Source organism: Falco naumanni, chromosome 5, assembly GCF_017639655.2.
Source record: "Falco naumanni isolate bFalNau1 chromosome 5, bFalNau1.pat, whole genome shotgun sequence".
In the NCBI taxonomy this organism is placed as follows: domain Eukaryota; kingdom Metazoa; phylum Chordata; class Aves; order Falconiformes; family Falconidae; genus Falco; species Falco naumanni.
Genome location: NC_054058.1, coordinates 24176500 through 24199413, shown reverse-complemented (window position 1 = coordinate 24199413; position 22914 = coordinate 24176500). Strand labels below are relative to the sequence as shown.

Sequence of the window (22914 nt, the reverse complement as noted above, 5' to 3'; positions counted from 1 at the left end):
GGCCGCGGCGTTTCCCTCGCGTCGCCCTCCCCACCCGCCGGCACGGACACCACCACCCCCCGACGGCAGCGGGCCCGTACCTCGCCCCCGGGGCCAGCCCCCCCCCGCGCCATCCCGGGGCCGCCCCGGCGGGGGAGGCCGCCGCGCCCCCTCGAGCGAGCCCCATCCCGCCGGCGGCGGCGGCGCCCGCGGCGGGGCGGGCGCAGGGCGCGGGGGGCGGGCGCGGGGCGGGGGGAGGCGGGGCGGAGGCGGCCGGAGCCCCCGGGATCCGCCGGCACCTCCCGGGCCCGGCACTCGCCGCCGCCGCCAACTTCGGCCGGGAGTCGCTCTCGGTGCTGCCGCTCGCGGAGCCCAGCGCCGCCGCGGTGACGGGGAGCGCAGCGCCGGCAGCCTCCCCCCACTCCCCTCTCGCTGCCGGCGGGGGGCTCGGCCCGGCGCGGCGACGGGGCCGCGGCCCCCGGGGCAGGTGCGTCCCCCTCGCGGTCTCCGGCCGCCGCGACGCCGCGGAGGGGGGGCGCGGAGCCCCGTGCCCGCCGCGGGCGCCCGCTCACCTGCCGCCGCCGCCGCCCGGGGACGCGGCGCCCGTGAGATGCAGGTAGGAGGCGGCCCCGGCCCGCGGCGGCGGGGAGGGCGGTGGCGGCGGGGGGAGGAGGCCGGGGGGCGGGAGGTGTTTCCCCGTGCCGGCCGGCGCGGATGCCCGGGGCCCGTCCCGACGCCGGGCGCCTCCCCGGGCGGCCCCCGAGGGGGCGGGAGGTGGCGCGGGCGGTGCCGGGGGGTCGCTGCTTTCTCCCAGCCCGGGAGACGCGGCCGCCTTTCGCCGCCGACCACCGGCAGCGCAGCCCGGGGGCGCCCCCGGGCCCGTTACGGCCGCCGGTCGGAGCCGGGCAGGGCAGGGACTGCGGGGACCGGTCGGTGCGGGCTGCGCGGAGCCCCCGCGGCGGGCGGCCCGGGCCGGGGAGAGGGGCCGTCGGGGGGCCGCCGCCGGGCAGCAGTGCCCGGGTGAGCCCTCCACACCGCGCAGCAGCGGAGGGGGGACCGTAGCACGGGGCAGGGGTCTGTCGCGCGGTGGCCCCGGGGTGGCCTTGGTACTGTTACCGCGGTGGGAGAGACCGGCTCTGGCGGGAGAGATGCTGCTGGGGCATGAGGCGCCGCAGTCTGGCATGAGAGACATTGCTGGGGTGCAGGGGACGATCCTCAGGGGTGGCAGACATTGTACTGGTAAAACAGATGTTCCTCAGGCATGACAGACAAGAGTTTGGCAAAACAGATGTTACTGCGGTGAGATGGACGTTACTCTGAGCGGAGGGATGTTACTGTCGGATGAGGGCCCTTTCCTTAACCGTGAGCACAGCGGCTTTCCTGAGAGCATGCAAACCCTGGCCCATGCCATCCTCGTCACCCATGTGCCCGCAGTTTGGCAGCACGTGCTGTCACAGGCCACGGCATGCGGTGTGGGAGAAGGTGCTTGTGTGTGTGGAAACACCAACATATAGCAATGGTGTGTATGGTCTCACAGTACCAGGGCACAAACATCCCTGTTATGTCCGTAACAAACATGCTGTTTTATGAAACTTGTTTTTTCCTGGGAATTATGGTGCAATACTTCCCGTAGTGGTATGGGTAAAATAACTTCCCCAAACAGATTTTCATATGATGTGACGTAATTCATTGCCCCATGTTTTTTGTACTTTTCCTCTGCCACTGGATGAGCATCCCATGGCAGAGGAAAAGAACATCTGGGTGATTTACCTGCCTCTTAATGCTTTCCTGCCTGCACTCCAGCACGTGATCAGCATCACCCTTGCTCTGCTGCCTGCACCCATGTACTCACCTGTTCATCTTGGGAGTTGGTTTCTTTTTTTGTGACAGAGCTGTTTCTCACGCACGTACCGGCATTTCTGTTCTTGTTTCATGTTCTTTATAGCCATGTGCACGCGCATCATGCTCCTCGTGCACCTGCATGTTGTCAATATAACCTGCTCTACCACACATCACCCGCACACACGGACGGTCTTTTACACCAATGCCTCCTTGCCTGCCTACATATTGTGGGCTCTTTGCTGTTACCCTTTATGTGAGCTTTTGTGTCCACCCAGCCTCAGGTACACACGTATAATGGGCACACGGGGTATCACCTTCCTTTGCACTCACCTTTGTCCGTCTGCCCCTTCAGAGCCTGCCTGGTACATGCGTATCTGTAATGTCTCCCATGCCTTCCCCTGCAGGTGGGAGCTCTGCAGGGGGGCACCAACACTCAGGTGTAAACCTGCTCTTGCCCTTCCTTGACACATTCGCTGCTGGGCATCGGCACATGAGCTGAAGGAACCGCTTTTCTGGTGGTGGTGGGTTTCACCTGCGGATGCCTGTCTTCTGTCACACGCACAGATGCTGTTGTAAATGCGGAACCAAGTGGGGTACATGCTCTTCGTCCCAAAAGAGAATAAAGCGGGCTTTCTCAAAGTTGGCAGGAGAGACAGACTCCTCTTAAACCACTGTCCTATGCATGGACACCTGGGTTTATCCAAGGTGAAGGTTGGGCACTCCAGGAATTTGGGTGGAATTTTTTTTACCCCAAGCATCCAATGTATGGGATAAGTAGCCACATGTGGCAGTGAAGCTAGCCCAAGTACTCAGGTTTTTTTTCCTCCTCCTTTAAAGAAATTAGCCAAGTATGTGAAGAGAAAAGCATAAGGTTGAACTGCCAGTGCAGGGTAGGAGGCAGAGCTGGGGAGGCGAGCTGGCCCCATTCCAGCCGTGGGTTTCCTCTGCTCGCAGGCTCCGTCGTGCATTTCTGTGCCTGGGAGTGTCCTCCCTTTTGGAAAGGACCCCCTCCCTAGCTCCTTCTGTGCCTTTAGTATTAGCAAACCTCTCTTCTCAGTAGCTGTAAGCAGCCCGTGCGTCCTTTCCCCTGTCTCGTGCACATACAGTGACAATGTCCTTCCATATGTGACTAACCTTTGTTTAGGGAAAGCTGAAGCTGAAACTGTGGCTGCAGGCTCCAAGCCCTGAGAAATCTTTTCTCTCAACCCCTTCCCTCCCAATGTGCCTGAATTCATTACCTCAGTTGAAAACCATGGAAGTTTTGAATGAATTGGGTCTAAAAAGTTGGGGGGGTCCTATGTTTTTTTCAGGTAGTAAAGTATGTGTTTTCCAGACTTATTCTGCAAAGACCAGAAACACACCTTCTTCAAGAAAAATTCACATTCTTGTATAGTGAAGTCTCCAGGAGCTTGGACTTTAGGAAGAGATCAAATACTGTGAAATTTAAAAACATGAATATATCAGTGCAGTCACCTTTATTGCTCTTTGTTCCTTTCTCTAGCCCAGTAGGCGCCTCTGTTTCTGAACTGCTTTGGATCTTGAGTCTTTTGTCCTGAAGTTGTTGGGTTTGGATTTCAAGGCGCACAGGGAAAGCAGTTATTTTCTGAAAACTGCATGATTGCTTATTTGAATGAATATAAATTGTTTCTATCCGTAAGATCTTTTCTCTAATGGCTGATCAAAGTTCGAGTGAAAACCATTTCATCATTTCCAAATTAATTGGACACACACACAATAAGCGTTTCAGAGAGACTTGTAAACACAGTACTTTTTAAATCAGGATGCAGATAGCCAAGGCATGTTGTCATGTAAGACAGAGCAGTCCATGATTTTGCACAGAAAAGGACCTTTGCTCGCTGGAAGAAGGCATACAGACTTCATTAAAATTGAAGGCAGTGCAGAGCAGAGTCATGGGAATTTCTCCCAGACTGGAAAAAGCCCTTTTCTAGTGGGAGACTTGAGGAATGTGGACATAGGTAGCATTTCAGAAAGAAAATCAAGAGGTAGCGTGGTGTGATACCTGAATGCTTTCTGCGGCACTGAGGATAACTGGTGCTTGGAGAGCTTTCTAATTCAAGAGAACTTGAATGTGTGGCTGGGCGTTTAAGCGGTATGTATTCACGTTCGAAACAGGCAACATTTTTAACAGCAGGGTGATTAACCATTGGAACAAACAACCAAAGAAAACATTAGCTTCCCCTGCTCTTAGAATCTTCAAATAAAGACTGAATGTCTTTTTGGAAAAGACACTTTACTGGAGTGCAAGTTCTTGGGCTCACTGCAGGGATAACTGGCTGAGCCCGTATGGACAGAATTACAGATGAGACCAGACCCTGTGATCCACCACCCCCTTCCAAGCGTTGGCTTAGGCCTTGATAAAGCTTACGCAAGCCTTCCCCTGCTCTGTATGAGGTAGAGCAATGGGGTCACTGAAAGCAGATTGTTGCTTTTCAGCACAGCTGTTTGCACAAAGTAGGGATGCTCTCGTGTGCCTTGTAATTGCACGGCCTCTCTCCATGAAAGAGCTTTGCAAGTGGAGCCCGTTGCAGATGGCAGGCTGTTCCTATTTGTGGATCCTTCATTTGCCCTTGCGAGCTGCAAATGGGCAGTGGGGTTTGATGGCTTGCAGCAGGGCTGCAGGTAGCATGGGGAAAGGAGTGATGTGTGTTCCCTCCAGTTCTTGGGGTCTAGACAACTCAGGCTAGAGTTTGGCTGAGTTTGCAAGACTTTATCTCCTTGTTCTTGCATCAAGTGTCACGAGTGATTGCCAAGCCTCTTCTTTTACCCCTTTTTCCCTCAGAAAGGGGGCTCAGCAGGGCTCTGCCAACAAATGGCTACACCAGTGCTGTGGCCCCCATGTTTCTGGTTGGGTTTTCCCTGGTACTTTTCCTTTGCACAGACCCCATTGCACTGTGCCTACCAGGGACTGTGGTTCTCCTCAGGCTGCAGTGTCCTGCACACTTTCCCCCTTCCCAGGGATGGTGCCTGGCAGAGAGGTGCTTGGAGCAAATGATGGGGAAAAACACCCATGGCCTCAGGCGCTCCCCCACCTGCTTGCCCCCGATGGCCCTATGCTGGGGTGCCCCAGCTCACGGCAACAGCCCCCCAAGCGGTTTTTTTGGAGGGTCCTCCCCAGGGCCTGGCAGTGGCAGATGGTGAGGGCTGTGTGAACCCCGTCTCTTCCCCTCGGTATGTTTACCTGTCTAAATTTAACTCCCCAGCCGGCTTCATCCATCCTAAGCCGACCTGTTCTCTTGTGGCTGAGCTGTGGGTCTGGCTCCTGCTGCAGTGTTTCCTGGCTGCCGCGGCCTGGTGGTTTGCCGCTCGCTCCCTCTCGGGTGGACGCTGGCTCTTTCGAGGTCCCAGGCAAGCCAGTTCTCCCCGCTTGTAGGTTTTATTTTTAAATCTGGTTGTGCAGCCCTCGGGACTGGAGGGTCCCTTGTTCTCTCACCCCAGATTGCCATGAGTATTTACTCTGCAGTGGGCTACAGGAAATCTCCCCTTGTCCCGCTACAGACCACAGCTGTTTTCCTTCTGGCTGTGGTTGCTCCCAGAGGGAGACCGGGCATGCTGAGGAGCTCCCTGGCCATCTCTAAAGGGATGATGCCTCTTTTTGCCCCCAGCAGGACCCCAGCGGTGGGGTCGGTAGGTGCTTCCCTGTGGAGGAGTCTTCCTCATTTCACTTTGTTCAGAGCTGTGCTTCTCCGAGCTGGTTTTTGTCCCGGTTTGTTTGGCAACAGTGATGTGCCCCTCAGCTTCAGAGGAGCTGGAGAGAGGGAGAAGCAGGGGAGAGGGAGTGCTACTGTTCCTATCGGGCTGGACAGAATTTGCTTTCTTTAGAATTTCAGCATTCGGGACAGTAAATATGGCCCAACCTGGCAGCCTTCTCCATCTAAATAAAACTGTCAGGATCAAACCATTCGTGTCCTGCATAACCCTGCAAGAGACCCCCCTAACTGATCTCTGTTTTTCCAGGCATGCCTGCTTGTTGTGTAGCTAATGCTGTGGTCTACCACATGAGAGAGAGGGTTTGAATCCTGGCCACCTCTGTCACTCTTTGAGCTAACCCGGTGGCCTTGTGTTTAATACTCTCGTATTCAGAGGAAAGGTAATGAAGGCCAGGGTTTTCAGCAATGACTAGTGATTTGGGGTATCCGACTTGAAATGCTGTCAAAGATCCTGATTTTTTTCCAGAGTTCAGCTGTTTCTGATGCTTGGGCACGCTTAAGTAGTCTGGACTTGATTACTCAAAATGACTAGCCCGTTTTTCAAACCTTCATCTTGGGATCTGGAGCAGAGTTAGGCAAAACAAAATGAGATCAAATAATGCATGATGTAGGTCTCTAGCAAGGATCCTCAGATGGGAGTGAGTCTTCCTAGAGTGGGAATTGGTTGTGGCCGGAGAGCTCATGGAACTGTTGTGTGCAGGGATTTGAAAAAGAGTTCTTGGTTTAGTTTAATTTGTGGTTTTCGATAGCTCATGAGAAAGGCTCTAAGGGTTTGATAGTTTTTCTCTTAGGGAAAGGAGAACAAATTCCTATCTTTATATATATATATATATATATACGTATAGATCTCTGTGTGTGTGTATATATGTGAAGTTCAAGTCTTAGTTTATTTGAAGGGTTTGGGGAAAACATTTTTTCTGTAAACTCTCCCATCGCAGTTGGAGATGAAGGAAACTGAAGTGGTTGGATGGTACACGTATTTTGGATTGTTTTTTTCATCATTCAGGGCTGAGGGTTAACAAAAGTTGTATCAATACTAGTACTTCAGTGGTCTCCCTAAATTAATCTTCCTTTTCCAGTTGTTCTCTGTTAAGCTTCTTGACTGGTGTGATATCATTTTTTCACTGAGTCCTGAAGCACTGTAGCACCTCTGTTATGGGCAAATTGGAATTGTAAAGCAAATTAAATGAGAATCTCCCTTGCTTTGCTGTGAAAATGTTTTTGAGCTTTGTTATGCATCAAAGAATGGCAAGAGAAACATATGAGCCCAAACATGTCTTCGTTAATGGAACATTTTTCAGAAAAAATAATTTTGTGACTGTCAGGTTTATTACTCTCTGAGGTGTTCCTAAGTACTGCAAAGTTGTCTCTAATCATAAAAAATTGATACTGTACAAAAGAAAATGAAGATACTTTTTTTCTTCCTCTTTTTACAGACAGAGCAATTCTAGAGGTTTCCTTATTATATTCTGTGGCCCAGGTTTGTTAATAATTACTCTAAATATTGGTCCTGGCAGAATGTCAGGGTTTGGTTTAGTAAATATTTTGCCGTTATCATTTCTGTGTCACAGCTGGGAAGGTTTGGAGTATCTTGTGGCTGTCATCACTGTTGATTCTGCCCGGATTTGCATCTTTGAAGACTAACTGGAGCTTTATAATCTTGTTTTGAGATGATGCAGATACTCATGGGGTAGCCCCATTACTCTACATGCTGTAGTGGAAGCTTCTGGTTTGGGGCCAAAATGTCAGCTCTCGCTCCAGCGCGTGGTGTGTACAAACCAGATTTCTCACCGACATCTGCAGCCTTGCAAGTGGCTGCAGCTGTTATTCCACCTGTGGAGATTTCACAGCCTGCCATACAGGTAGAGTGGAGTGAGTGCTCCAGTGAATTATGACCAATTACCTGTCCCAATTTATTTTCTGTTTTTATAACTATTCCCCATTTCCACCTATTCTTAACAAGCTGTTTGGGAGTTTTGCCAAGGTACAAACTGAACATCTATTAATTTTTTATTAATGGCAAGAAAGTTTTCAGCTGGGTAAGCTTGGTAAGTGCAGCACTGTTTATGTTCAGTTTTTACTGTAGCTGCTCAGGCTCTTTCAGCATCTCTGCCGTTTTCCGAGGAGACGGCGCAATCCTGAAAGGCTTAAGAGCTGCTGCTTTTCATAGCATGCTGAGATGATCTAAGAGTGTATTTCTGCACAACAGTTGCACTCCAGTGGCTTAAAATCCCATTGCACATAATAGCCAAACTTTTTGTCCATGAGGCATGTAAAACTTCTGTATCTTCTGAGAAAACGGTGCCATTTAGGTCAGAGTGGCACACTGGGAACAATCTACTCCTATCAATCTCTGTCTGAATTTGGCTGCTTGTGTTAGGTCATGTCTATGGTAGAGTAGTGCCAGCACGGCTGGGCAGTGCCAGGCTCTTCTGCCCACATAGCTGTGACATCTTTCCAAAGACAGTGAATGCAGGCAGCAACAGCTCCTGCAGGCATGGCTGTGGCCACATGGGCATCTTTGTCAGCACAGCAGTGTTCACTGATGTGTTGGGGGGGGGGGGGGGGGGGTATGACATTTTCTTGTCGTTCCATGACCTAACAAAATTTTATGGGGTAAACTTGATAGTCTGGACCATGCCTTACTTATAAATGCCAGGTAACACTTCTAAGTCAAGCATAAAACCAAGCTACAAGCAATAGGGAGAGTCATTCTGTTTAGACAGAGTCAGTTTGTGTTAGCTAAGCCTAACTTTAGCTTATGGACAGGGCTGAACTGGGAAATGTATTTTTAATACATTAGAGGTAAGGTCTAATTAGTCTGTCAGTTCATTGCCACTTTTGGTAAACCTGTGTGAGATCTGAGTTGGCAAACCTTGTGCTTCATGCAGTTGATCGCAAGCTGAGCAGCTGGGAGGTGACTGTCATAGCATGCCTCTGAACCAGCAGGGACAGCCTTGCCTGTCACCTATACCAATTTCTGCACCTCCCTGAGGCAACAGGGACAGTTATCCTCTTATTTCCCAGCTGATCTGGTAACTCATTCTTCCTTCTGGTAGAAGAGGTGGTGATCTTCACAGAGCCCAAAACCTTTGTCAATAGCCAGGGAAGGATTATCTGGCAGACCCGTGTGCAAGAGGACATGTGTGTGCTGCTGGCCTGCAGGGTATGCTGGAGTTGGGCCAGGGATGGGGGAGGATGCAGCTCTGTGGAAATTGTGGCTTATTCACATCTTGGGACAGGCATCAGAGGCTGCCATGGGGTGGGCACAGCTTTATAAACTCAGCCTGGGGATGAAAAAGGTCAAAAGCAACACCCATTTCCAAGTTATGGATTGCCATCCAGAAGGTCCATCAGTCTAGCAGGTGCTGGTCTGATGTTGAAAGCCACAGAGTCACTTGAACGCGATCTGTTTCCCGTTTGGGTTTCAGACAGATGTTGCTGCTCTGCTCAGTCACGGTTGTGACTCCACCTAAATGCATTTTACTTACCCCTGTGGCTCCTCTGCCTGAATGTGCAGGAGCCTTTGGCTTTTAATACCAACATCATCACGTCAAATTCAGCACTTGATCCTGTCGCTCCTTCCTCGGTAGGGCTTTCTTTCAGTGTACCTCAGCATTGTGCTGAGTGGATCTTTCAGATCATCCTGATGACTTGCAGTCTGAGGTCCTGCATCTGTGACTAGTTGCCATAAATTGACTTGCTGTGCAGTTTTTGGGCTGCATGGACTTGCATGCTCATAGCCATTGTCCCACGTGTCTGAAGCAGTAGTTGTTAGTGGTGTAGCTGCCTTTTCTGTCAACGTTTCCAACCCCACATTTGGGATATACTGCTTTCTCTCGTTGTCCCCTCTTCCACAGAAAGCTCTAGCTGGTTATTTCTGCACAGGGCAGAAGTTGCTGGTAATCGTCTATCTGCCTAAAGATGTCTTCAGAAATTGTGTGGATTCCTGGAGCTTGAATTAGGCTTTTGTTTGTCTTTTTTTGCAAAGAATTAATATTAAATAAGTAACAAGTGGTTAAAGGTAATTTTATGTTTCCAGAGGCCCATTTTCCTTTTCCTTTCCAAGGTTTTGCAAAGCCAGCCTTTGGAAAGAGGTCTGTAATCTTGGATGATGATGAAGTGATTCTGCTTTGGAGGGTATCTAGGAGTATCCTCAGACCCTGCTCCTCATCTGTGTGTAGAGTGGGTTTCTGTTTGTCCACTAATCTGAAACCGTGGACCTTATCCCCTAAATTAAAATTTTTAATTGCTCTGTAGTATTACAGGTTCCTAAACAAATCTGGGTGCAGGTATTCCAAATTCCTGGATTTGTATAAGGAATCTCTGGTGTATCCCCAGTGTGGATATGCCCATTGCAAACACACATATGCTTGGAGCAAGTGCTCAATCCTTAGGCAGCAAAACAAAAAAACATAGAGCTGGTAAAATAAAGTCTTCCATAAGAAAACATAGTTTGGTCTAAATTGAAATTTTCAGAAGAAAAACTTATATTCCATAGTGATGTTTCAAAACCTAATGATTTCTGTTTCCAATTGACATTCAAACTTTAGTGTCATTTTAAGTTGAAACCTGAAACAAGAGTGTAAATTCCAGGACAACATCCTCAAGTCTGTCATTTTGGATCAACATTTCATTTTCATAGAATCATAGAATACCAGGTTTGGGAAGGATTATCTGGTCCAACCTTTCTTGGCAAAAGCATGGTCTAGACAAGATGGCCCAGCGCCCTGTCCAGCTGAACCTTAAAAGTGTCCGATGTTGGGGAATCAACCTGGGAAGATTATTCCAATGACTAAGTGTTCTCATTGTGAAAAATTTTCCTCTTCTTGTGTCCAATCAGAATCTCCCCAAGATTAACTTGTACTCATTACCCCTCGTCTTTTCCTTGTGCGTCCCTGTAAAAATGGAGTCTCCATCTTCGTAGTAGCTGCCCTTTAAGTACTGGAACATGGTGATAAGGTCTCCCCTAAACCTTCTTGTATCAAGGCTGAACAAACCTGGCTCTCTCAGCCTTTCCTCACACAGCAGGCGTCTCAGTCCTATGATCATCTTTGTGGCCCTCCTCTGGACCCTCTCTAGATTGTCCACATCTTTTTTGGCATAGGGGGACCAAAACTGAACACAGTATTCCAGGTATGGCCTGAAAAGCACTGAGTTGAGCGGGATAATGACTTCTTTATCTCTGCTGGTGATGCCCTTGTTGATGCAACCCAGCCTCCCCTTGGCTTGCTTTGCTGCAACAGCACACTGTTCACTCCTGTTGAGCTTCTTGTCTACCAGGACCCCTAGGTCCCTTTCCACAGGGCTTCTCCCCAGCTGGGTAGGTCCCAGCCTATGCTGCACTCCTGGATTATGTTTTCCCAGGTGCAAGACCTTACACTTGTCCTTATTGAACTTCATAAGGTTCTTGTTAGCCCACTCTTCCAGCCTATCCAGGTCTACCTGCAGGGTGGCTCTCCCTTCCAAAGTGACCATTTCCCTACTCCGTTTGGTATCATCAGGAAATTTCATCAGGGTACTCTTGATCCCATCATCCAGATATATCTTCATTATGAAGATATTACTCAGCGTTGGGCCCAATATCAATCCCTGGGGGACCCCACTTGTGACAGGTTGCCAGTTTGAGAAGCAGCTATTTGCCACCCCGCTCCGGGTGCAGTCTGCTGGCCAGGTCCCCGCCCAGGGCACAGATCCCTTGGCTAGAACATAATACATCAACTTCTCTAGAAGGAGGCTGTGGGAAACCATACTGAAAGCCTTGGAGAAATCCAGGTAGATAATGTCCACTGCTTGCCCCACATCAACCGAGCAGATTACTTTGTTGTAGAAGGCGATCAGGTTTGTCAAGCTTGATTGGTTCTTGGTGAATCTGTGCTGGCTTTCCCCAGTCATGTGCTTCATTTGACTTGTGATAGCCCCCAGGAGGATTCGTTCCATAACTTTGCTAAGGACTGAGGTAGGACTGATGGGCCTATAATTTCCTGGACCCTCCTTTAAGCCCTCTTGCAGATGGGGTTGACATCAGCCTTCTTCCAGTCTTCTGGGACATCTCCCAATCTCCACTTCTCAAAGATTATGAAGAGTGGCCTTGCAATGACATCAGCCAGCTCTCTTAACACCCTTGGGTGGGTAACATCAGGGCCCATCAGTCTGTAGGGGTCAAGCTCCTGTAGTAGTTCACAGACCAACTCTTCCTTCACTGATGGTGGGTCCAGCGTTTGCATCAACCTGGATTTTTGTTCCCAAGGTCTGGGGCCCAGTGGTGCTGGTAGGCAGAGAAAATGCTGGTAAAACATTTTGAATGTTTTGTTTCTATCAATAATGTCTTGAGTTCACCACCACCACCACCACAACCCCCGCATTTTCAAATCAAAAGTATTTGGAATTGTTCATGGCATTAAATAGTCTGATACTTTGACCTTTCATCTTTATTTGGGATGCAGGCAAATGTTGAAATCCCAGCCCTTCTTGGGGAACAGAGATTCCATTCTCTGACCAGATCCACAAAAGTATATTTCCACTGGTTTTGCTGGCCAGCTACTTCAATACTTTGTGTGTGATTACTTGTAATTCACTGCAGATTGAATCTGTGGTGTGTCCACATGGCTGGTCTGGAGAGGCTGAGGGCAGTTAATCTTTCTTGCTCTGCGTCGTGGTTTCAAATTAATATCCAGATTTCTTTCCCAAGATAAATTTTCCTTTTGAACCAGCATTTGGTAGTGCACTGCACAGCTGCCTGATACATATTCCATGCACAGATGAGGACTCTGGTGCACTCTCAGTCTAGCTACAAGCTCTCATATGAAATCAGGATGTTTTAAAATTTGAGACAGCTTCTTGGTCATCTATTGTTTGCAATCTCACAGATTGCCATATATCTTTCTGCTCAGAAGTTACTTTTTCCCCTTCCCACCATTGTGGGGAACTTTTTCCTGCCAGGCTCTGCGCAGTGTGTCTCTGAAGGAGTTTTATGGTGTGCCCCAGAAGCACGCTTTTGTCAAGCTGCCTCAAAGCATAATTCAGAGAAAAGTCTCTGAAACAAGAAATTTCCTTTTCTGTTTGGCTTTGAGGTGTTATCTCCTCTCTTCCAAAATGCAGTTGGCTCCATCTACATCCCAAGCTGTTTTGTTTGGAGCGAAGAGAGCTCAGAAAATCAAGGGAGGCCACACACATAAACAACTGTGTGTGAAATCAATTAATCTAAATGAGCAGGAGACATATTATTGAAGGAGAAAAGACTGGTTCTCACAGAAACCTCCCTTGTGTACAGCATTGGCGGGACTGTTGCAAACATTGTGTCACTGGAACAAGGATGAGCTAGGCGAGTATTTTAAACTCTTTGGCTAGCATTAGCCAATATTTAGAGGAAGCGTGGTGTTTGTGTTTGAAAAGTCTTCCATGCTATTGAAGGCACCTGCATTTTGACATCTCAATTTCAAATATTTGCATCATAAATTTTGTTCTAGGAATTGCATTCACCCAGTCAGGGATAAGAAGCTACGCCTGTCACTCTTGTGTCTTCAGGTAGCAGATATTGTCAGCAATATGTACACAAGCAACCTATAGCATAGGAATTACGTGCAGGAGTTTTTATAAACAGGTTTTTTTCTCAAATTAGAGAAAAATCTTATGTTGCTTTCTTAAAAATCTGTTAAGAAGAAGAGGTTTCCTCAAGCTTTATGCTATAAACTGTTATTCATCTCTGTGGTTGCAGGACTGTGAAACAGGACACTGATGTGCAGGGGTTTCTAAACCTGGTTAGCTCTTGGATCGTGGTCACACATGGTGGCAGAGCCCAGCTTTCCCGTGGGAGGAGGGTTATTCATGTCTCGGCACATTGTGGTCCTATGCTTTAGGGTGCCCGAGGGTCAGTGATTACGATCATATCCCAGTTCCTTTCTGCACCTCTTTAAATAATAGTCTCCTCTCTTAGCTGTCTGGCATGGGGCAGCGATAACGTGTGCTGGGAGCAAAAAGCTGTGCTTGGCCCTTCTTGGCTGAGGGAAGGGCATGGAAAGGAAGCCTCAGGAGAGCTCTCTCTAGGGGAAAGGAACAAAAGATTGGGAAATCTAGGAGGAAACAGCTACTCCACTCAACCTCCTAAAGTGTCACAGGAGAGGACAAAGTGCAGTGCAACTCTGAGAAATCAAAAGTCTGCATGCTTGTAGTGCTACTCAGACATTAAAGTCTTTTCATGGCTACAGGCCTTCCCTGGCCCCACCTTACCTCCCATTTGGGGATGAGGAAAATGATAAGAGCAATTGCTTTGTGTTTTGCATTGAGGTCTCCCTAATGAATCACACTCTGCTTACTCCAGCTCTGAACTGAAAGTTCATCCTACGGAGTGAAAGGTTCCCAAGGGCTTGAACTAAAACCAGCCATGTTAGGAAAAGCTGCAGGCTAGGGCTCTTGATAGGATACTCCTGTTCACCCAACCTTGTCATTAGGTTTTGCCTTGATCTCTTGTTTCATTTCTAGTATGTAATGGATAATTTTCCTGATTTGAGAAGAAAAGAAAGTCCTTTACAACTGAGACTTTGGTGTGCAACTTTTTTGATTTGAGGCCAGGAGATTGTCCAGCATGGAAGCCAAGAGGATGGCCTGTGCTCCTGAGCTGCAGCTGGGAGCTCTTCTGGAGAAGGCAGAGAGCCCCCCTGTAGCTTTCTAGGTGGACGAGCATCATCACCACATGCAATGTGCTGGTGCCAAAACCCAACAGGTTGGTGGATGCTTCTGAGCAGCCACTGCCTTTTATTGTTCTGATCACCATAATTTGTTTTATTTGTTATCTGATTTGATGGAGGCTGAGAAGATCACTTGCCAGGGCCCTCAGGGCAAAACCTGGGCTTCCTAATGCTAAGCTTGCTTTCCAGCGCTCCCACAGCCCTGGGGTGACCCCTGGAAGCATCTATCCAGGGAGGTGGCTGCTAAGTCATTCGCAAGTTAGCTGGCTATACACTGCTGAAATTCTTCTCCCTCAGACACTTTTCTAGATACCAAAAGCAACTTCTTCAGGCACCCAAATATTGCTGTTAAAGTGGCTTATTGGCCTCCAGTTTCACATCTATGGAAGGTGAGTCACAGCGTGTTCACATGTCCGAGATGCTCGTGTGGTGCTTTACCATTTTCTCTGACAACAAGCCTGAGGAGGTAGGGTAGATGTTGTTCTTGTCGCCTATATTCCCATCTGGCACTGGGATGGAAATACAAAGAATATCTGACAACAAAAATGAATTAAACTCCTAATTTCCAGAACCTAATTACAGCTTCTGGGTTTGCTGCCTGACTTGAATATAAAATTCCTCTTGCAAAGTTTCCTTGTTTGGTTTTTTCTGTTGTTGTTGATTTTGTTTGTTTGTTTTCCTTTAAACAAAGCAAGTAAACAAGAGCCATGCTACTGAATAGGAGAGGATGGTTGGCCCGGTTCATTTGCCTGTATTCTTCCCTGGGTTCTGCTCAGCCAGTTGTGCCCCGTGCTGTGCTTTGGGAGGAGCGTACCAGGCTAAATATATCTGCACTGCCTGTGAAATGCAGTATGGGGTGCTGCGTCATTTGGTGGAGTTTACTTGGAAACTAAGGTGGGAAGCCAGCTTTTATTTTCAGCCTTGGGTCAGATGCGTTGGTCAGTTGTCTCACCCAGAATTTTAGTCTTGATCAGGAGCTTGTCCTTGCAAGATAGACATAAAACCTACTCTCTAAAAAGCCAGGCTAACTGCAGCAACAAAATGATCTTGGGGCAACCATATTTTTGTGGTTCAGCAGCCAGATTTATGATCTGAGAGCTTCTTCAGATAGGTCACCTTAAAAAAAAGAAAAAAAAATCATAGCTCAAATATCATGGCTTAATGAGTAGAGGAGTTGGTGTGATGCTGCATGCTCTAAATATATCAGAAAGAACTCCAGCACTGGCAGCCTGCTGACAACTGGAGCCCTTGGGCTTTCACTTGTGTTGGGACAGAAATGTATACCCCCAAGAAATGTGTCAGGAGCAGATGCAACTTGGTGACTAAAGAGGACTTACATTTTTTAATTTCTACTCCTGCTTTTGGCTTGTCTTCCTCTGCTGTTTCTGCTAGTGCAGTGGGAGTGATTTCACAGGAAGGGAAGGTATTCCCACAGCATGGAATGCCGAGGGGTGGGTGCAGCAGGAGGCACACCTGAGCTCACTGTAGTCTCTGCCATGTGCAAGTGACAGCAACAGGGCACGTGTAGCCGTATTGGTGACACAAACCTAGCAGAGACTCACAGGGACTTATGGAGGCAAACAGGTAGGTGGAAACCCTTGCTCATTCTACGTGAGCTCACCAGGATCACCTGCCTGCACATCTAGTATACATCAGTCACATCTCTGGCTGCTGAATACATTTTTCTATCTTCTTCATTATGCCACTATAAGTGAAAGGAATGCCAGTGTCACTATATGGCTGTTTTACTAAAAAAGGAGATAAGAAAACTCTTCAGTATAAGGTTTTATATTTATCTAGGGAGATAATGATGGTGCAAATGATTTGTCTTGTGGTTTATAGCACGTAGCACACTGGGGCATCTGAATATTACTGTGATGCAAGGCACACATTGCAGACCAAAGCCATACCGCTTTGCCAGCAGAGAGCTCCTGGCACGCTGGGGTCATGGTCTGCACCGAGGGATCCTAGAGCTTTGAGATGTGCGCTTCAGCCTAATGACAATAAAATCTTCCAGGTTTCTCTAAGAGGATTCAGTTGTGAGGGTGAGGGCTGGACACTGGGATTTCTGGTGTTAACCCAGGCTCTATGACCTCTGGTAAGCCTGAGTGCCTCCGTTCCTTCATGGGCTTCACCTGGGTGCTGATGGCTGTGAGCAGCAGAGTGCAGATGATTGCAGTTGGCATTTGAACCTGCCCAGGTCTAGTTTCTGCTCTCTGTAACACAGGAACATTGAGAGGGCAGGTGGGAAGTACTTTTCCTTAGCTTCCCTCCGGGCTCTGTGTCTGATCCTGCTTTTTCAGCTGTCCAGCAGTTCCTAGGAAGGTGGTAGATAAGTGAACAATTCTAGCAGATACTGTTGATGAAGTTTGGTAGCTTTGAATCTCCTTGGCTTTCCTGTACTTTGTTCCTTGGTGCTTTACATCCACAAAGTGGTCCGTTCCTTCCCTCTTCCCCTCCATCAATACCCCCACCTCGGCCCTGAGGAGTTGGTACAGCTTCTGTAGCTGGGATTACCTGATTTCAGTGACGGGATGTCAGGGCTTGGGGAAAGGTTGTTTTCTGGCAGGGTTAGGCAGAATTCAGAAATAGCTGTCCCACAGCCACGTGCTCCAGCTGCTGTACCACATGCTGTGGCACAGACTGAGTATTTGTGTCTTTTATTCAGCCGTTATGTGAAAAGTAAAGGCTGTCTGCACAATATGCCAGAAAGATACCTCTGTTAGGTGAGGAGGCACTGGGTGGGAGCGTGTGTCTCTCTCTAGTCCACCTCAGGTTATTAACTAAACCATAATAACATGTAATTAACCATTCAGAAATAAGTGTTGCTCAGTTTGCTCCCTTCCTTCTCTACTCTTAAATCCCTTCTCCCCGTGCCCGTTATCACTATGGATCACCTCCTGGCCAGGCACTTTGGCCCTCTAGTATCCTTGGGCAGGTTGCAGCCTGAGTGTCTGCTTTTCGAAGAGCATCTGTGGCCTTGCCTTGGATCCAGCTGCGGAAAGTGAAACTCGCTGAATTGGTCCCTGTGCCTGCACAGAGGGCAGGTTGTGTGAAACCCCCGAGCGGTAACACTCTGCTCGCAAGGACAGCCTGTGGTTTTGCCCATCAGTAACACTGCTAATGCTCAAGCTGGAATTTCTGAGAGTGAAACTGGGAGTACAAGAGCGATTTGGTCTGCATATCAGTACATTAGTGTCCCCAGTCACTATATCCTGCAACTGCACGGCAGCTGATCTTATCAGCAGATAAAGGGCAGAGATACCGAGTTCCTGAACTGCAGGTTCCCAGTCCCTTCTGCAGAGGGACGTGAGATAGTGTCAGGGGATGTGGTGCGCAGGAGAAAACATGCACCTCTCCACCAGTGCTGCTCCCTGTTGCAAGTGTGAATGTAAAGCAGTGGCTAGATCCTGGCAGACCCTGCTCTCCCTTCGGCTTCTGCATGGGACTCTCATTTTGGTGCCTTTGAGAGAACAGATGATCTCAGGGCTGCAGTTTTGGGGAGCAGCCCGGCCTTACAGCAGCAATTCATCCAGCCATGCCAGCTGGAGTAACCAAGACCTTCCCTGCTGCTGGTGGGCATTGGCTGCAAGGGGGTGAGGAAGGGGTGGCCAAAAAGGGAAAAGCAGCCTCAAGACTGGAAAAAGCAGGAACAGAAAAGGAAACGAACAGGGCAAGAGCATGTGCTAACCCAGCTGGGATGTGGCATGTGAGAAGGAGGGTGCAGGTTTGATTACCCACCTCCCCAGCACTGACACTGCATGCTATGCTACTGACCCCGGCACAAAATCTCACATAACCGATGGGTAGTGGTGTGCATGGAAAGAGATGGGGAAGCGGGGGATGTGGTAACACAGGTTAACCCCACTGCTGTGGGCTCTCCTCTGTTGGCATCTATCTCCTCTTCTGTGTTTTCTTACCCATGCTTACCTGAGTCGTGTCATCTCCCAAATAAAACCTGCACGTTACTCATGTCCTGTGTAGGAAATTTGCAAAGAAACCCCATAGCTGAAGAAAACAAAGCAGGAGATAACTTTTTTATCATTATTATTCCTCAGCCATTACTGAGCCAATGTTCCTGGAAAAAAAGAAAAAGGGTGCCGTGTCACAGGAGAAACAATCTGTCTCATGGGATATAAAACTTTGTCTGACCAATGAAGGTCTCCTGGCACTGATGCAGTTGTTCCCAGGTTTTACATAATGTAAAACGTGCAGTACATAATGTAAAACGTGATAATTCCTTCTGTAGTTTCTGTAGAAATTTTTCATTTCCTAAACAAGGGTGCTGTGTTCCTACACCCTGTGAAGCCGCCGCCATGTGCTGCTCCAGCAACTCTACCTTAACAGCTTGGCCGGTTTGCTGGGTGGTTTGGAGCCTTTTGATGGAAGGCGCTATTTAATTATCAGTGGTGTTATGTTCCCAGAGCGCGCTACATGAAAGCAAAATACCAGCAGCCTGTAATTAATCTAAGTTAATGTGCCACTGTTTACACTTCATCTCCCAAACCAGACAGATGTAAGAAGACACCCAGCCTTCATCTGGGATCCTCCCAGGTTATTTCTGAGCTATCTTTGGAGAACTGCAGTAAGCCTATCTACCCACCCTGCAAGTCCCTCAGAAATTAGTAGCTTTAAGTTTTCTAAGGAATGAGTGGGAGACTTTGTTTCCTAGCAGGGAGCAGGTTAATGCCTATGCGTTTGCGTTACCACAGCTGACACTGGCTGGCAGGGGACAGGAGCACACACCTCCTCCAGTAGTCATGAATTTTGCAGTGTGAACGGGTCCAATGTAATCAGCCCTGCTTCTTCTGTTCCTCCCCTTGCTTTGGGTGAAAAGGTGGCAGCTGGCAGTGGGGATGTGCTGGATCTCTCTGGTGGAAAGACGAGTGGTTCTCTGGGACTCTGGTCTTAAAAATAAGTATCATGTGTTCATTTCCAATCACTCTGCTACAAATATTTAGCAGGAAAAGGTGATGAGAATTCTTAGAGGTGTGGAGAGACTGAAAAAATTACGCATCCTTGGTTAGACTGAAGAGTAATAAAAACCAACATGACAGAAGTGTATAAACTTGGAAGTACAGAGAAGTAAACCAGGCATTCCTGTGCATACTTCCACATAATACGAGGTTTTCAATGAAACTGAAATAAAACATCTGATGTAGGTGAAACTTAATTTTTCTAACAGCACATAAATAGTGGAGACCAAGAACATAGTAGAATGCAGAAAGGATTAGACATTTATATGGATAAAAATCTGATGCACAGTTTATGACATTTGTTCTAGCTGTTTTAGAAGGTATCAGGCCTCCTGCTCCTGGACAGTCTTCCAGCTGCAGCTGGTTAAATGCTCTTCCAGGCCCCATAAACTCTTAATTCCTTTCTTTGAAGCATCTGACAGTGGACGCTAGCTTAGAGGAGTCGTTGCCTGAGCCTTGTGTTCCCAAACATTTCTACATTGAATGATTACTATAAACCTGGCTGGGATCAGAGGTGACCACAACTCTCTAATCACCTGAAGGCTGAGATGTAGGATATGAGGATGTTGTTGTCGGCATCCTGGACTATAGACACAAGATGACAATAATCCATCTTGTCAAACCACCAACTCGGTTGTCACTATTACCTCTTTGCTAGTCATCCACCCCAGTGGTGTCGGTGGGTCTGAGCCGCAGTAGGAAACGTTACAACATCCGAGCTGGTATGGCTCCCATCCTCCTGGAGAACCATAAGTTTCAGGTGTTCCATTGGTGTCTTTTTTCTCAGCAGTATGTTTTGTTCAGACTGAAGTGAGTTGTAAGCAGCTTAGTCATGTGGGGAAGGCTTTCGTGGGGTTTGACTTTTCCTTGTTGAGTACATCTTTGTGTTCTAATTGTTTTCAAGGAACGCTGATATATCCTGCTGCGGATATACTGGTGCAGAGTAGTCCCCCCAGTGCTCTGGGCACGTTGTACACTGGGGCATCCCAGGGATACTCGGGACAGGCTACCTGCTTCCACACCCCAGTGTTTTGCTGGCTTAGCAGAGGTAGCCTGCTAGCATTGCTGGCCTGGAGGGGAGAAAAAAATTGTAATATCCAGTAGAGGGTGCTCATAAACAGGTATCTCAAGTAATCGGGTACCACTGGGATCTCTGCACTCCAGCTCTTTGGTGGCCAAGCCCCAGTTTTCGGTGCCGGTGGCCATGTTCACAGGTAGAGAGGGCCAAGTGGAATGGGTCTGGAGGGCAAACAGTTGGTGCTGAAGACCTGGTACCCACACCATCACTGTGGGGTGGGGGTGTTATTTTGGACTAGTTTTTGTCTGGTCCCACAGTTATGGAGGAGGTGTGTGAGGTATCTTCAAGCACGATCTCCTGTGCAGTTTCATCCAGAGGGAGTCCAGCTTGCAAGCTCTAAGGCTGCCTCAAGTTGCAAACCACCACATGGGCAGTGGGACTGATGGGGGATTTGCTTCAGAAGTGAATCCCTGTTTGAACTGCAATACTGCAATACTGGCATTCTCGTGGCTGCCTCGGTGTTGGCAGCGGTCAGATCTGCTGTCAAGTCCCTGTCACCCATGTTGAGCTGGTCCTTTTTGCCATGCAGGTGAGTGCAGGTACTCCAGCTGCTCTCCATTCAAGGTAGTTTCCAGTCTTGGAGTTCTGAACCAAGTTTATGCCTAAACTGAGCTCAAACTCTCCAAGTGCATTCCGGTCAAAGCTTTCAAGTTTGATCAGATTTTTTTTCTTGTCCAAGCCAGAAGGTACAATGCAAAACTGTAACTTGGTCCCAGCCTGTGCTCAGAAGGGTCACAAACCTTTCGGTGAACCTGGGCTGAGTTTGTGCCAAATCCCAGAACCAGGTGTGTTTTTCAGACTGTGTGTTGTAAATGTCACACGGCTCTGAAATGGAGTCCCCAGAGCAAACACAGCATGTGATCAGAGCCACTGGGATTAGGGAAGAAGAGGAGGAATTTTTCTTCAGATAATTATAGGCAGCTGAGTTGCCTGTGGAAAAAAAGAAATCCTGCTAATGCTCAGCACCTTTAGAGCACTTACGGTAGAGTAGGCATCACTGAACTCCTGCATCAAAGGGGGAAATACCTGTCTGGTCTGTAAACCAAGGCACTCCTGAATTAAAGAAAGATCGTAGGTCATGATTATATCAAATGCGGAAGACTTTACTGGTGTCTTTACAGAGTTCTCTTATTTTCCCTAATGCCTTTTCTACTGAAAAAAATCTTGTAATGTTTTGTCAGCATACCTAATTAACAGTGCCATCTCACATAATTCATCTTTATAGTGCTCTCTTACACGGGGTTTTCCACTGCTAGCTCTCAAAGCATTTTACAAAAAAGATTCTTCTCATGGTCCCCCTTTTGTATATTGGGAAAGCAAGGGAGAGGAGAAGGTAGAAGAGACATGCTTAGGATATGTGGCCAACCAAAGGTGGGGTCAGCGATAAAATTCCAGATTCTTAGTTTTGGGCTCTGCTGGAACTGTTCCTCCAACCATCGAAATGCAGTTAGGGCTGGATGAAACACAGCAGCTATTGAAACAATTCAGGACAGAAAGTGGAGGAAGGCAAAAATATAATTACGCACATAGGGAGCAGTCACGTAGCCAAATGCCAGCGTCTGTGTAAAGTGGCATGTTGTCTTTAATAACCACGAGTGTGGTCAGGCACCCATTTATTTCCTCTGAGAGACAACGCAAGGAGCAGGTCAGCGCCCTCCAGCACGATGCTGAAACACTGGGTCAGTGTTGACTCAGAGGAAGGAGCTCCACTGCCTGAGTCACCCGCATTACATCCTGAGGGACCCTGGTTTCCCCTGCAGTATCCAGTATCGGCAAGTCCCAGCGCTGCCATCCTGCTGAGATCAGATGAAATCATGACCTGCAGTGATCTGGCTGCAGTTAAGTATAAAGAGATACTGAAAAAAACACATCTCACGCTTAAGGGCTAGAACAGTGGTGGGGTTTTGTTTGGGTTTTTTTAATGATTTTGTCTTGAATTACAGATTGACACCACCCCCCCAAAAAAAAAAAAAAAAAAAAAAAAAAAAAAAAAAAAAAAAAAGAAGAAAAGTCATCTTTAACTAACTTGGTAATAATAGTATGGTTTTTAAAGTACTTGTTTAGCCAAGCTGACTATATGCTTACACAGCTACCTCTGGCCTGGGAAAGATTGAAACCACAATGGCTAAGTATAGAGGCCTCTAAAATATCTTCATATATACAGTGCCTGAATACACAAACAGAACTGGTCTCTCTTCTGTCTACAGGAGCAATATTTTCCATAGGATTTGTATTGACAGAGGTTTTCCCCCTAGAGTTATGCATATTTATTAAAGTAAAAATCCTCCAGAACTGCATCCGTGTGCTGAACCCCATTCCACGACCACCTTCAACCTGACACGAGAAATATAATAACTTCCCGAAGAAAAGTAAGCACTTTTTCATTCTGTGGTGTAGCAGGCTCCTGACCAGGGATTGGTTTTGGGGGGTTTCTTTGTTGCTTTGAGTGTTTTTTCTTTTGTTTGTAAAGACGGGGGGGAACTACTGCCAGGATTTCAGCCTCAGCTCTTGAGAACCGCTAGCGCATGAAGGAGAGATGCTCCTGTCCTTGAAGTGTGGTAGGATCCATGGACTAAGCGACCAGAGCTGCACTAGATGCTGGGCATACCAAGACGCATTTGCCT

General features: G+C 48.1%; 1 protein-coding gene across 1 annotated transcript in view; it reads left to right on the top strand.

Moving 5' to 3' along the window:
- Nucleotides 1-273: 273 nt before the first annotated feature.
- WNT5B (Wnt family member 5B) overlaps nt 274-22914 on the top strand; it is a 76431-nt gene continuing 53790 nt past the window's right edge. The window contains exon 1 of the mRNA XM_040595525.1: nt 274-595. Coding sequence (XP_040451459.1) covers nt 590-595 — 6 coding nt within the window. The 5' untranslated portion in view covers nt 274-589. The remainder of the gene's footprint in view (nt 596-22914) is intronic.